General features: G+C 44.8%; 1 protein-coding gene across 6 annotated transcripts in view; it reads right to left on the bottom strand.

The window, feature by feature from the left end:
* Positions 1-961: 961 nt before the first annotated feature.
* TAF5L (TATA-box binding protein associated factor 5 like) overlaps positions 962-16,146 on the bottom strand; it is a 35,158-nt gene continuing 19,973 nt past the window's right edge. For all 6 annotated transcript variants that reach the window (XM_081570300.1, XM_081570301.1, XM_081570299.1 and 3 more), the window contains 2 exons: positions 11,028-11,752; positions 962-2,882 (listed from right to left, as the gene is read on the bottom strand). In XM_081570300.1, coding sequence (XP_081426426.1) covers positions 2,085-2,882; positions 11,028-11,752 — 1,523 coding nt within the window. In that variant the 3' untranslated portion in view covers positions 962-2,084. The remainder of the gene's footprint in view (positions 2,883-11,027; positions 11,753-16,146) is intronic.

Below are 16,146 nucleotides of genomic sequence, written 5' to 3'. Positions count from 1 at the left end.
TATTTCTCAGATTCTGGGAAAGTGGTGAGGGGCATTCTATAAAGTTAAATTACTCTGCATTAAAATTAATCCAGAAAAGAAAAGGGCCAAAGATGCTGATCCTTAAGAGCCTGAAATGAAATCAGTGTATGTGATCTGTAGCATGAAGGCTGACCAAACTAAGGCATTTTTGTATTTAATCAAAGAAACTCTGCATTAAAAAACAAACATGAAACCTAAAATCAGTGATATTTTCACTTCTGAGAATGATTCAGCCCAATTTAGGAATTCATGGTTTCTAGCAATATACCACACAATCTAAGAGCTCATTTATTACAGATAAGAACACATTTGAATTCCAGGCTTTACCAGTAGACCATGTGGAAGGTGATGCTGTCTGGCTAAGTTGCCAAAGATTTCTTACAATGTCTCAAATACATGAGTTTTTATGAATAAGAAACATTTCCTGTTAATTAGTATTTTAGGCTCAAGTTAAAAAAAACTTTCTGGGCATAGAATTCTAGTGTCCTTGTCAGAAAACTATGTTTTAAAAGTACATTAAAAAAATTCACACATCATTTACATCTTTAAATAAGTCCTTTACCTGAAATGGTTCAATAAATGGTTTGAGTTAATTAAATGACATCACTTGTAATGCCCCTTAGGGATTTTATCATGGGTCTTTAAAGTAAACTGAAGTAGGATCTCACCACATAACTATAGACAGAAAAATATATGTCATCTCTGGTCAGCAACTGGCAAGCTTGGATGTGTAGAAAAGTGTTAAATGCTTTCAATAATCCCTGTGAATGCCAAGAAGAAACACAATTTGAAGCCAGCTGAACAGAATACAAGGGGAGACAGGAGGGCAGCTGGGGAGTCCAGTCTGCACAACTGGCTGTCACTCCGAAGAGAGGTGAGCTATGCCTTCCAAAATAGCCCACACACCCGCCTGTCCTCAGCTTAAAAGAGATGCCAACACTTTTTTTTGAAACTAAACACATTTTAATAGAAAACAAAATACAAAATAACTCTTTTCAGAAAACAGAAATATTTAATCCTTTTCCCACAAATTAGAAGTCACTTCATCCTCAGAGCATAGTTTTCTTCGATGAGTATGTTCGTACTTAAGATTTGTTTCACAGACTGTTCATTAAACTGCTATTGCAAAGCAGGTGGGAGGGATGATCTCAGGAGGAAAAGACGCTGGAAAAGCCACACCTTGGAATCATTTGGAAATTCAATATTTTTTAAAAATTCTTTCTTTTTACTTTTCACTTCTAATCATTTTCATTTCTTTACCACAATCCATCCTTTCAGGGGAGAGAATTGTTAACAGAAGTGCAGCCACAAAAAGAATCTTTCTTTCCCACCATTGCTGCAAGAGCCCAAGACTTTCTCAGTCAAATCCGCCCACCCACTTCTAAAAACATGTCAGTTGGAGTGATCCAACTGTCACCCAGAAATTTTCCCTTTCTCCCAATACACTGTGCGACCAAGTTCTCTGAATTCCCTGAACCTCAAAATTCCAAGTGTCACAGCCAGTGCCAGGAGTAAAACCTGAAAGATGAGAGCAGAGAAGGCCCCCTCTGCCAGTGCTAGGTTTCCTCTTCTCAGTTATAATTATAATAACAATAATAAAAAATCCTGGTTCTCTGTAATCACAGAAAAGGAAAGACATTTGCCAGGATGACCCTGCCCCCTTTCCTAATTCTCACCCCCGCATTCCTACCTGGATAGAGTCCCTTCCACCCAGTGACCCTGCAGCACTGCTCCTGGGGACGGTGCCTGGCAAATATCCTCAGGTCAAGTGCAGCCCCAGTGAGGCAAGGGCACCTTGGCGCCAGAGATAGGAAGGGGCCACACGAGGACACAGTGGGATCTCTGTGATTCCTGATCTCACGTTTGTTCCCCATCACCACCCTTCCTGCCCCTGTCCTTCCACACCTGGGGGCTGAGTGGAGAGTGGTGGCTTCGGGACATCTGCAGGGCAAGGGGGGACACAGGGAGTCTTTCACAGTCAGTCAGGGATTCCATCTGTCTGTCCTAAGCCTTGCCGCCTGGAGCCCTTTGCACGCCCCAGTCTGTCACATCAAAGATCCAAATCAATGTTCCTGATTTTCTTGTGTGATTCCAGTCACCAGCAGGAGGTTGCAGGCCATGAACTGCACGCTCAGCACGTTGCTCATCTGTCCGGTGTAGATGCCCACGAGCTCGCTGGACGAGCCGTCGGCAGGTGTGCTACAGTGCGCGCTTCTGATGTCCCACACACGCACAGAGTTGTCCATGGACGCTGACGCAATCAGGCTGCTATCTGGGCTAAAGGTGAGGCTGGTGATGTTGTCCGTGTGGCCCCGTAGTTCTTTGTAGAGGGTCCCGGACGCCAAGTCCCACAGCTTCAGCCGCTGGTCCTCGCCCGCTGATGCCAGGTACTTACCGTTGGGGGAAAAAGCCAGAGAGAGCACAGGGCCGCGGTGGCCCGTGAAGAGCCTCACCGAGTTCCCCTGCTGAGCGCTCCACAGCCGCACTGTCTTGTCAGTCGAGCCGGTGGCTAAGTAGTTTGAATTGGGGTGGAACTTGACGCAGTCCACATCTGCCAGGTGCCCGGCATAGATTCGCAGCGGGTACGTCCGATCAAACGACCACAGCCGGGCCGTGCGGTCATGGGACCCGCTGGCGAAGTACAGGCTGTGTGGGCTGATGTCTAGGTCCCACACGGGGTAGGCGTGGCCCTGGTACAGCACAGTGTTGGTGAAGCTGCTCAGGTCCCAGTACCTGATGGACATGTCTTCAGAGCAGGAGAGCAGCCCCGAGCTGTCCGCAAGGAACCTGGTGCTGTACACTGGCCCGCAGTGTCCCCGCAGGACCTTCATCTCCATGCCTGCATTGTCGTCCTCGTCATCCTGGGGACAGTGGGGACACACACAAGAGAAGAGTGTTTAGCGGTCTGCCATGGAAAACAAAATGTCCAGAAACAGAAAGACCTGCTTGGGAAACAGCATCTACCCAGTAAATGACTGTCCTTCAAGGTGACCCCAGGATAGCACCTTGTAACTGCATAACTGAATAAAAAGTCTCCTACAACTTACAAATTTGCTTCCTTTAAATTAAATCTTGCAGCTAACACTATAGTGAGGCTACTACTGCAGGGTAATGACTGTGGACCTTACTCTTATGCTGAGGACGGACTTCAAAAGTCAATCACTCGAAAAAATTTATTTTTGATTTTATGTTCTTAGACTCTCTTATTCTACGGGCATGTCTTCACCTGTCAGTCTTGGCTGCTTTGTAGGCCACAGTGCTCCCTGTTTCTAGTCCATTAAGAAAAATCACCCCCACAGCTGGGGTCAATGATGGAGGCAGATGTGGTTTCACGTCAAGATGTATACAGAACCGCTGTGGGAGTTTAGCCAAAAATAAAACCTGGACATATCACAGAAATAACCGTGGGCCAGGAAAGTGCAGTCATCAGTAACTTACACCCACGCCCTGTAACCAGACATGAACGGCTGGTACCCAAAAAGAAAGAACAGTTTTGAAAACGTGATTTTCTGGATCGGCTCAAATATTTTCCCAAAGTAAAAATGGAGGCAAGGATTCAGAATTCCTCTCAGAATCAAGTGACTCTTGTGATTCCTGGAAATAAACCCCTATGTGTGGGGATAAGAAAGACAAGTCCTGGTAAAAGGGGCAGGGGAGGGGGGGAGGCCCCCTGCCACATGCCCAAGAATATTCTCTGGGTTCAAATCTACTTTCATTTCATTCGCTCGCAGACAAGCTCCTTACAACTGCAACTATTTCAATCCTGGAATTCCTAAAGTCAAATGAGTTTCAGTTATACACTGGAAGAATAAGGAGTTAAGATGAAGCTTCTTAAACCAAGTGGGCCTTGCTGGCTTAGAAATAAATACCTTTGTGAGCCTTTGTAGAGAAAAAGGCCATCCTTTTAATTTCTATTTGAAAACTATTAAATGAAAAATAGACTGAATGCCTCCAACGTATACATTTTTGAGAAAAGTTAGGAGAAAATAAACATTGATGTTCATGGATATTCAAAATGGCTATTCCAGATAATCAACATTGAAAATACATAAGCATTTGGGAGCTTAAGGTTCTACTGAGCATTACCAAGAATATTAGTAATTTTCCTTTCCAAAGAGGTTACAATAACACTTTAAAATTTCAGGAATGACTCACTGCTCTATACCAGAGAGTTTATCTTTGAGGCTTAAGATGTCTTCGTTTGGAGCAGGAAGTCATGGCAGTGGGTCTTGCCTCTGAGTGCTCAGGGGCAGAGAGAGGAGGACGCACTGGGAGGCAGGTGGACTTCTCAGGGGCCCCATGATTGTCCTGAGCCTGTGGAAAAGTGCCTGTTGACTCTATAAACCAAGAAATAGGGAAACTAGAACAGTCCTGCAGGCTATCCCTATCAACTCCCTGCCAGGACCACAGCTTAAAATAGTTTGGCCACATTTTCTTCTGTGGCTCAGCCAGCCCCATAATGGCCTCAGTGCAGTTGAGCTGAAACCCTGAACAAGCAATGGGTCACCCATGCCTGACCACACAGACCCCTCCCATCCCTCCCATGCTAACAAGACAACTCCCAAAATGTTCTACAACTGTCTAACCGCCCCCACCCCACACCATGGTAAATGCTACCCCAGATGCATCCCAAATAGGAATTTTTAATTTGTAAAGTACGTTGATGTAATAATGAACTGTATTATATATGTTATAAGAGATGCTTAAAATAGAAATTTTAGAAGAGTAAGAAAAAGAAGTATAAACAGCTCTTTGAATACTACAGTCTGCTGACCCTGCCTTAGACCAAGGAGCCCCCGAGCCTGCTTATGGACTAGTGTGTCCCCAGTGCCCTAGTTACAGCACAGTCAGTCCTAGGTCAGGGTGCTTTGGGATCTGAACAAGCCTTGGGTTGTTCTCCAATCAGCTACCAATGGAGCTGAAAGAAATTAAATATGGCTGGGCTTGGGAGTGGGCAAGACCTGGAAGCAGGTGAGACACTGCTACTGTGTGAGCAGATAGAAGCATAATCAAGGAGAGAAAAGGTGGCTGCTGGCCAGTGTAAATGGACATGTGCTGTATGTGTAAATATACCACGGTTTCTAAGGCTTAGGACAAAAATGCAGACTGTAACAGATTTCATTAAAATTTTGAAAATACTGCTTACATGCAGAAATGATATTTTGGCTACAATGAATCGAAAATACATTAGTAAAATTAATACCGACTACTTCTTCTTACCTTTTTAATGTGATGCCTAGAAAAACTTAAATTATACATATGGCTCACATTATATTCCTATTGGTTAGCATAGATCTATGACAGTCTGGTACACAAACTACAGAACTGAGTATTATTGACAACACTGACTTAACTTTTCAAACTTAAAGATGACCAGGTTGGGGAAGAACGACCAGACGTTAAATGAACTGAACATAGGAGCTGCACTGCTGGGCTGAGGTTGCAGGGAGGCTGGTGTCCTATCCACATAACTGGAAAGGAGGGCAAGTCCTCCTTTCTGGTACTTGTGGTTTTATCATGCTGCACAAATATTAAAAACGTGCAGCTGCCAATCGACAAGCTCTCTCCGTCATCCCGTACGGCACAAAGTGGGAGGGCAGACCCTCTCTCCACTCTGCGTGTCTCCACCAGGAGGAGGCTGCTGGCACCGGGGTAATACGAGCAGCAGTGCTGGGCCAGCAAACAGATTCCCAAGGCTAATCAAGATTATCTTCCAGTGGAAATGGCAGAAGCTGAGGGCAGTGCTGTAAATCCAGTTGAATTGTGGGTAATTTTATGCTTACACAGAAGGTTTTGGTTATTGCTCTTGATTTTTTACAAAATGATATAAAACTCACATATTATAAAATTCAGTGGTAGCCAGGGAGGAATCTTAAAAATTTTTATTTTAATCTAATGTTATTTCCGTGCAGAAGTGAGGCGGCTGCGACGGCTCCGCGCAGAAGCCTGGCGGAGAGGACCTAGGCCCGCCCGGGGGCCGGGGGCGGCGGCCGACAGGAGCTAGGCGGGGCCGGGAGCCGGGGGCGGCGGCCAACAGGGGTTGGGCCGGGCCAGGGGGCCGGGGGTGGCGGCCGACGCCGACAGGGGCTAGGCCGGGCCGGGGCCGGGGGCCAAGGCCCAAGGAGCAGGGGCTGCGTGGGCATAGGAGGGCCGAGAGGAGTTACTCCACATTTAAGGTCAGGAGGGGCCATTGTGAGTAGATAGCCCTTGTCCAAGGTAAGGAGCAACGGCTACACTTTGCTGGAGCAGCCATGAAGAAATACCCCATGTCCAAGGTAAGAGAAAACCAAGTAAGACGGTAAGTGTTGCAAGAGGGCATCAGAGGGCAGACACACTGAAACTAAAATTACAGAAAACTAGCTAATCTGATCTGGAGAAGGAAATGGCAACCCACTCCAGTATTCTTGCCTGGAGAATCCCAGGGACGGTGGAGCCTGGTGGGCTGCTGTCTATGGGGTCGCACAGAGTCGGACACGACTGAAGCGATTTAGCAGCAGCAGCAGCAGCAGCAGCAGCAGCAGCTAATCTGATCACACGGACCACAGCCTTGTCTATCTCAGTGAAACTAAGCCATGCCGTGTGGGGCCACCCAAGAAGGATGGGTCATGGTGGAGAGGTCTGACAGAATGTGGTCCACTGGAGGAGGGCATGGCAAACCAGTTCAGTATTCTTGCCTTGAGAACCCCATGAACAGTATGAAAAGGCAAAAAGATAGGACACTGAAAGATGAACTCCCCAGGTCAGTAGGTGCCCAATATGCTAATGGAGAGCAGTGGAGAAATAACTCCAGAAAGCATGACGGGATGGAGCCAAAGCAAAAATGATATCCAGCTGTGGAGGTGACTGGTGATAGATGCAAAGTCCGATGCTGTAAAGAGCAATATCGCATAGGAACCTGGAATGTTAGGTCCATGAATCAAGGCAAATTGGAAGTGGTCAAATAGGAGATGGCAAGAGTGAACGTCGATATTCTAGGAATCAGCGAACTAAGATGGACTGGAATGGGTGAATCTAACTCAGATGACCATTATATCTACTACTGTGGGCAAGAATCCCTTAGAAGAAATGGAGTAGCCATCATGGTCAACAAAAGAGTCCGAAAGGCAGTACTTGGATGCAATCTCAAAAACGATAGAATGATCTCTGTACATTTCCAAGGCAAACCATTCAATATCACAGTAATCCAAGTCTATGCACCGACAAGTAATGCCAAAGAAGCTGAAGTTGAACGGTTCTATGAAGACCTACAAGACTTTCTAGAACTAACACCCAAAATAGATGTCCTTTCATTATAGGGGACTGGAATGCAAAAGTAGGAAGTCAAGAAACACATGGCGTAACAGGCAAATTTGGCCTTGGAGTACAGAATGAAGCAGGGCAAAGGCTAATAGAGTTTTGCCAAGAGAATGCACTGGTAACAGCAAACACCCTCTTCCAACAACACAAGAGAAGACTCTACACGTGGACATCACCAGATGGTCAACACCGAAATCAGACTGATTATATACTTTGCAGCCAAAGATGGAGAAGCTCTATACAGTCAGCAAAAACAAGACCAGGAGCGGACTGTGGCTCAGATCATGAACTCCTTATTGCCAAATTCAGACTTAAATTGAAGAAAGTAGGGAAAACCACTAGTCCATTCAGACTTAAATTGAAGAAAGTAGGGAAAACCACTAGTCCATTCAGGTATGACCTAGATCAAATCCCTTATGAGTATACAGCAGAAGTGACAAATAGATTTAAGGGACTAGATCTGATAGACAGAGTGCCTGATGAACTATGGACAGAGGTTCGTGAATTGTACAGCAGACAGGGATCAAGACCATCCCCATGGAAAAGAAATGCAAAAAAGCAAAATGGCTGTCTCAGGAGGCCTTACAGAGATAGCTGGGAAGAGAAGAGAAGCGAAAAGCAAAGGAGAAAAGGAAAGATATTCCCATCTGAATGCAGAGTTCCAAAGAATAGCAAGGAAAGATAAGAAAGCCTTCCTCAGCGATCAGTGCAAAGAAATAGAGGAAAACAACAGATTGGGAAAGACTAGAGATCTCTTCAAAAAAATTAGAGATACCAAGGGAACATTTCATGCAAAGATAGGCTCGATAAAGAACAGAAATGGTATGGACCTAACAGAAGCAGAAGATATTAAGAAGAGGTGGCAAGAATACACAGAAGAACTACACAAAAAAGATCTTCACGACCCAGATAATCATGATGGTGTGATCACTCACCTAGAGCCAGACATCCTGGAATGTGAAGTCAAGTGGGCCTTAGAAAGCATCACTACGAACAAAGCTAGTGGAGGTGATGGAATTCCAGTTGAGCTATTTCAAATCCTCAAAGGTGATGCTGTGAAAGTGTTGCACTCGATATGCCAGCAAATTTGGAACACTCAGCAGTGGCCACAGGACTGGAAAAGGTCAGTTTTCATTCCAATCCCAAAGAAAGGCAATGCCAAAGAATGCTCAAACTACCGCACAATTGCACTCATCTCACATGCTAGTAAAGTAATACTCAAAATTCTCCAAGCCAGGCTTCAGCAATACGTGAACTGTGAACTTCCAGATGTTCAAAATGGTTTTAGAAAAGGCAGAGGAACCAGAGATCAAATTGCCAATATCCGATGGATCATCGAAAAAGCAAGAGAGTTCCAGAAAAACATCTATTTCTGCTTTATTGACTATGCCAAAGCCTTTGACTGTGTGGATCACAATAAACTGTGGAAAATTCTGAAAGAGATGGGAATACCAGACCATCTGACCTGTCTCTTGAGAAACCTGTATGCAGGTCAGGAAGCAACAGTTAGAACTGGACATGCAACAACAGACTGGTTCCAAATAGGAAAAGGAGTACATCAAGGCTGTATATTGTCACCCTGCTTATTTAACTTATATGCAGAGTACATCATGAGAAACGCTGGGCTGGAAGAAACACAAGCTGGAATCAAGATTGCCGGGAGAAATATCAATAACCTCAGATATGCGGATGACACCACCCTTATTTCAGAAAGTGAAGAAGAACTAAAGAGCCTCTTGATGAAAGTGAAAGAGGAGAGTGAAAAAGTTGGCTTAAAGCTCAACGTTCGGAAAACTAAGATCATGGCATCTGGTCCCATCACTTCATGGGAAATGGATGGGGAAACAGTGGAAACAGTGTCAGACTTTATTTTTTTGGGCTCCAAAATCACTGCTCATGGTGACTGCAGCCATGAAATTAAAAGACGCTTACTCCTTGGAAGGAAGGTTATGGCCAACCTAGATAGCATATTTACAAGCAGAGACATTACTTTGCCTACAAAAGTCCGTCTAGTCAAGGCTGTGGTTTTTCCAGTGGTCATGTATGGATGTGAGAGTTGGACGGTGAAGAAAGCTGAGCGCTGCAGAATTGATGCTTTTGAACTGTGGTGTTGGAGAAGACTCTTGAGAGTCCCTTGGACTGCAAGGAGATCCAATCAATTCATCCTAAAGGAGATCAATCTTGGGTGTTCATTGGAAGGACTGATGTTGAAGCTGAAACTCCAATACTTGGGCCACCTCATGCGCAGAGCTGACTCATTGGAAAAGATCCTAATGCTGGGTAGGATTGGGGGCAGGAGGAGAAGGGGACGACAGAGGATGAGATGGTTGGATGGCATCACCGACTCGATGCACATGGGTTTGGGTAGACTCCAGGAGTTGGTGATGGACAGGGAGGCCTGGCGTGCTGCAATTCATGGGGTCGCAAAGAGTTGGACATGACTGAGCGACTGAACTGAACTGAATGTTCTTTCCATCTTTGTACCTATCTTTCTACCTTTGCTCTCTTCCTTTATATTATTTTTTAATGCCTAGACTAATCCCCAAACCAGTATCATATCATCAAAACTATACGGTCAGCAGGAATAATTTTTCTAAATAGAAAATTGAGAGATGAGGTCAGTATCCCTCACTGCATATGAAGAGCCCCCAAGAAGCTAGAACTGTCCCCAATGAAGAGAAACTTGATAATTCAAATATGTGTGCAATGAAAAATATGCTGGAGGGCACTACAGATTCTAGAAATCAAAGTTCGTGCATCAGAATTTAGATTCTTTATTCATCATAACAAACTCCTCTAATTTTCCTCTCTCAACTTCAAGAAGCAAAGACTCAAGGCCATGCTAACTGGAAAATGACTCAGAAAACAGGAATAGGTAAAAAAGGCTGACTTTGTACATCCAATATTCTTAACATCCTTATCAGCAACTGGAAATTAACTTGAGTGACTTTTTTTTAAAACCCTTAACCTTTCAACCTAGTGCAAAGAATTTTCCATCCAAAGTAGTTGAGTCTGAGCTACCTGAATTCCAATGGTGATATGACAAAGGTATTCTCCCTGCAAATTCCGAGGCACCACTCTCAGGCAAGGCAAACTCTGTGAAGTTCCATGTCTATTTCCCTTTGCCCTCAATTTTTCTGAGCCAGTGCTTCTCAGTGACCTGAAATTCAGGCCACTAGGCCTGTCCTTTCCAGTGACCACCCCCAATCAAAGCAAACAAGATCATTACACTGACTGCTGGACGAAAACAGGGCACCCTGGGTGAAGTCAGAGGACTACACTGCTGTCAAAGGCCAAGGGAGGGTGGGAGGAGGGGAAAGAGAAACAGTGTCCTAGTTTACTCTTGGGAAACGGCAATATACCTTCTGACCCAGTAATCCTACTTCTGACTGCTTATATATGCACACATGCACACTCACACACATAGCTAAAGGTCTTTAGGCTCAGCAATGATATCCACATTTCAGGTAGTAATACATACTGACCGTTCGTTAATCATGTTCAGCTCACATTTACAACATTTTCCTGTTGGCCAAGGTTGGCCATTAGCAGGAATTCACTGGTTACAGGTTACCAGGCATTAATCTGGCGTTAGTTATATGATGAGGAATATAATCAAGTCCATTTGCTATAAGATCTGTCATGTTTGGTAAGAATACTCGAAACACATTAGTAAGGCAGGTGTAGGGAAGAAAAACCGATATGCCTACCTCCTCCTCTAGGATATCACAAGCCAAGTGGATGCGGGACACATCTACTTGATGGGGTTCGGATTTTAACTTCTTGGAACGCAGACTCCACAGTTTTATACAGGAGTTGTCAAAGCCTGCTGCGAGCAGCTTGCTGTCTGGGGAGACCTCTGCAGTGTTCAGCAGCTGCTCTGTGTTGTAGAAGGCGTAGAAGCAGATGGTGGTGAGGGAGGGGGGGCCGTCCTTGACGCGCTTGATGCTCTCCTGCAGGAGCTCCAGCGCGGCCTCATTCTGCAGGATGGGCGCTGGCACGTCGGTGGGCTCCAGGCCGCCACCCTCGCCGCGGGAGGAGCCACAGCTGGTATAGAGCTGGTAGTCCGTCCTCTTGGCAGGCTGCACGTCCAGATGGATGTGCCAGGCGAGGACCCTGCACAGTGCGGTGTTGTTGTCACTCTGGAGGTAGCGGAGAAGGTAGTTGTAGCTGTCTTCCTGCAGACGAACCACATACTTGTTGTCCAGGAAGGCTCGCAACCGGAAGTTAGACAGGATGTCCTGGATGGTCTGAGTGGTCTGGAGCTGTTCGATGACATCCTTCTGGCTGGCGTTCTGCAGAAACATTCCATGGAAGCGGCTGTAAAAGCTTTCCACTGTGCTCTTCGGACTGTTCTGGATCAGGTTGAGATGGAGGTAGACAAAGAGAGGGTAGAGGAGAGGCATCACTTCTTGGCTGTGCTGGGAGTCAGAATCTGTAAGGAAAAAGAAGTGAAGCCTTTACAACCAGCATGGTCTCCTGTGGAGCACACAGTCTCCTTCTGGCCAGGACCCTACTTTCTGAGGCTATGGATTGAAATATAAGTCCAACACAAAATTCTGGAAACTTAAGGCCGAAGCCTTTGGACCAAGGAAGGAAGATCATAGACCCACAGGCCAGCAAACCTGGAATTTGATGCCCAGAAGCTAAACAGTGTGCCTCTTCTCACACACATTCAAAGGAGCTTGTATACAGGCCTTTGGGTTAGTACTTTCCCCAACGTATTGGCGTTGCTCAAATTGGGATCTCAGATCTTGGAGAGACCTTACGTGGATTCTGGGGAGACTTGAGTTCTTCACAGAAACTTTAATTTGATAATTTAAAAAGTAAACACAGGTAAATTCAGAATTATCTGGATGGCCTTTAGCAAGTACTGGCATACAGTTTTAGTGCTCTCATCTCCTGCAGTAACATCAAAGTTCTTAGCTTAGTGGGTTCACTTACATGTACAGCCCCCTGGTTGGCATGTCCCAATGCTAAGATGACATTGTTCATCCCTAAGTGTCTCACACCTGTCAGTGTTCTCATTTTGATTTTGTTGATTAAAAAAGATAACTTCTCTTTGCAGTGATAATTTAGTAGAGGAATGATTTCATGTCATTAAAACTAAATAATTTACCAATGTGAGACTTAAACACCATGAAACCACATGACAAAGAATGCTCAAATAAGTGTACAGTTTTGTCACAGCCTAATGAGAATAGCACAGAGGTGTGTGTGTGTGTGTGTGTGTGTGATACCTAAGTGAGGGAAGGCAGAGAGCTGTGACAGAGCAAAGGTTCCACGGATATGTGGACAGAGGCAAGTGGTCAGCAAGGAGGGATATCCTGTGCACCAGCACCCCAGGGAAGCTGAGGAACACCAGCCCTCGGTCCATGTGGAGCAGTGAGTTATTTATGGCAAAATCCATCTGTTACATTCACTGGCTAATCTGAACTTTATTTTTTGTGATTTTGCTTGTACTTTATTTCTTTAGGTTCAAACAAAATAAAGGAAGCATAAAAGTTTCATATCTAGTGTAATGTCTGTATGTATCTAAGTAAATTAATATAAATCAGAAGGGAGATGATTCCAGCACGCTACACCTCTGCTTAATGCTCTATTTCATCTTACCACGGGTGAATTAACTGCAGAATGTGTGCATTTAAGAATAAACATGTCCCCACTCAAACGCATTCTTAGAAGATGAATTTCAATTACAGTGATCCCACACTGAATTAGGGCTGCTGCCCAGATGCTTTAGGCTCCTGCCTCTGAGCCAACAGGCTCAGGGTGCTCTGGTGCTGGCTGGGTGACTGAGCCTGACTGCCAAGGGGAGGCTGGACTGCTGCTCCACAGGGAGGGAAGGAGAGTGTCTGCAACACAGGAGGTCACTTATGGCATCTTAGTACTACAATCCCTGAGGTGAAGGTGAATAAAAAAATGCAGCAATCCAAGCAAGGCAGGACAGGTAGTGGCCCAGACCCTTCAGGAACGGAGGTTTGTGTCACCCCACCATGTAAAGTTCTGCCAAGAGAACGCACTGGTCATAGCAAACACACTCTTCCAACAACACAAAAGACTCTACATATGGACATCACCAGATGGTCAACACTGCAATCAGACTGATTATATTCTTTGCAGCCAAAGATGGAGAAGCTCTATACAGTCAGCAAAAACAAGATAGGGAGCTGCCTGTGGCTCAGATCATGAACACCTTACTGCCAAATTCAGAATGAAACTGAAGAAAGTGGGGAAAACAACTAGACCATTCAGGTATGACCTAAATCAAATCCCTTATGACTATACAGTGGAAGTGAGAAATAGATTTAAAGGACTAGATCTGATAGACAGAGTGCCTGATGAACTATGGATGGAGGTTTGTGACATTGTACAGGAGACAGGGATCAAGACCATCCCCAAGAAAAAGAAATGCAAAAAAGCAAAATGGCTGTCTGAAGAGGTCTTACAAATAGCTATGAAAAGATGGGAAGCGAAAAGCAAAGGAGAAAAGGAAAGATATACCCATTTGAATGCAGAGTTCCAAAGAATAGCAAGGAGAGATAAGAAAGACTTCCTCAGCGATCAATGCAAAGAAATAGAGGAAAACAATAGAATGGGAAAGACTAGAGATCTCTTCAAAAAAATTAGAGATACCAAGGGAACATTTCATGCGAAGATGGGCTCAATGAAGGACAGAAATGGTAGGGACCTAACAGAAGCAGAAGATATTAAGAAGAGGTGGCAAGAATACACAGAAGAACTATACAAAAAAGATCTTCACGACCCAATCACGATGGTGTGATCACTCACCTAGAGCCAGACATCCTGGCATGTGAAGTCAAGTGGGCCTTAGGAAGCATCACTACCAACAAAGCTAGTGGAGGTGATGGAATTCCAGTTGAGCTATTTCAAATCCTGAAAGATGATGCTGTGAAAGTGCTGCACTCAATATGCCAGCAAATATGAAAAACTCATCAGTGGCCACAGGACTGAAAAGGTCAGTTTTCATTCCAATCCCTAAGAAAGGCGATGCCAAAGAATGCTCAAACTACCACACAATTGCACTCATCTCACACGCTAGTAAAGTAATGCTCAAAATTCTCCAAGCCAGGCTTCAGCAATATGTATGTGAACCGTGAACTTCCAGATGTTCAAGCTGGATTAGAAAAGGCAGAGGAACCAGAGATCAAATTGCCAACATCCGATGGATCATTGAAAAAGCAAGAGAGTTCCAGAAAAACATCTATTTCTGCTTTATTGACTATGCCAAAGCCTTTAACTGTGTGGATCACAATAAACTGTGGAAAATTCTGAAAGAGATGGGAATACCAGACCACCTGAACTGCCTCTTGAGAAACCTGTATGCAGGTCAGGAAGCAACAGTTAGAACAGGACATGGAACAACAGATTGGTTCCAAACAGGAAATGGAGTACGTCAAGGCTGTATATTGTCACCCTGCTTATTTAACTTATATGCAGAGTACATCATGAGAAACGCTGGGCTGGATGAAGCACAAGCTGGAATCAAGATTGCCGGGAGAAATATCAATAACCTCAGATGTGCAGATGACACTACCCTTATGGCAGAAAGTGAAGAAGAACTAAAGAGCCTCTTGATGAAAGTGAGAGAGGAGAGTGAAAAAGTTGGCTTAAAGATCAACATTCAGAAAACTAAGATCATGGCATCTGGTCCCATCACTTCATGGCAAATAGATGGGGAAACAGTGGAAACAGTGGCTGACTTTATTTTTCTGGGCTCCAAGATCACTGCAGATGGTGATTGGAGCAATGAAATTAAAATACGCTTACTCTTTGGAAGGCAAGTTATGACCAACCTAGACAGCATATTAAAAAGCAGAGACATTACTTTGCCAACAAAGGTCCTTATAGTCAAAGCTATGGTTTTTCCAGTGGTCATGTATGGATGTGAGAGTTGGACGGTGAAGAAAGCTGAGCACCGAAGAATTGATGCTTTTGAACTGTGGTGTTGGAGAAGACTCTTGAGAGTCTGTTGGACTGCAAGGAGATCCAACCAGTCCATCCTAAAGGAGATCAATCCTGGGTGTTCACTGGAAGGACTGATGTTGAAGATGAAACTCCAATACTTTGGCCACCTGATGCAAAGAGCTGACTCATCTGAAAAGACCCTGATGCTGGGAAAGATTGAGGGTGGGAGGAGAAGGGGACGACAGAGGATGAGATGGTTGGATGGCATCGACAGGATGGGCATGGGTTTGGGTGGACTCCAGGATTTGGTGATGGACAGGGAGGCCTGGCGTGCTGCGGTTCATGTGGTCGCAAAGGGTTGGACACGACTGAGCGATTGAACTAAACTGAACCATGTAAAGAACCAGGACCAGCTGAGGTGCTAACTAAAGGTAAAAGCAATACTGAACAGGGAGTAGAAGAAGGGAGTTAAAGACCAGCTATAACCACGTGACCAGTTTCAGACCCCAGAACTGTACTATCATCATGAGTACTCCTCCTTATTTTATTATGAACATGTTGGTGTATCGTATGTAAGCAAGTACCTTTGTTTTCTTTCTTATCCCCTTACCACAGAACATAAGTTACACTGAGTTTGCATATCATAGTATTTACTCCTCTTTTTGGCTGTGCCACATGGCATGCAGGATCTCAGTTGCCTGACCAGGGACTGAGCCCATGCCCCCTGCAGTGGAAGCACAGAGTCCTGACCACTGGACTACCAGGGAAGTCCCTACATCATAGTCTTCAAATCACAGAGTTTCAAGAAGAGTAAACATTACCTGTGGACTTTGTTTCTTCTTCTGAGAAAGTGATTAGCGAATTTTTGGTTGTTGTTGTTCAGTTGCTAAGTCGTGTCTG

The sequence above is a fragment of the Giraffa tippelskirchi genome, chromosome 2 (assembly GCF_054371585.1).
Source record: "Giraffa tippelskirchi isolate mGirTip1 chromosome 2, T2T-mGirTip1v1.2.pri, whole genome shotgun sequence".
NCBI classification, from domain to species: domain Eukaryota; kingdom Metazoa; phylum Chordata; class Mammalia; order Artiodactyla; family Giraffidae; genus Giraffa; species Giraffa tippelskirchi.
Note: the sequence above shows the minus strand (reverse complement) of the source record. Positions and strands in the feature narration are given on the sequence as shown.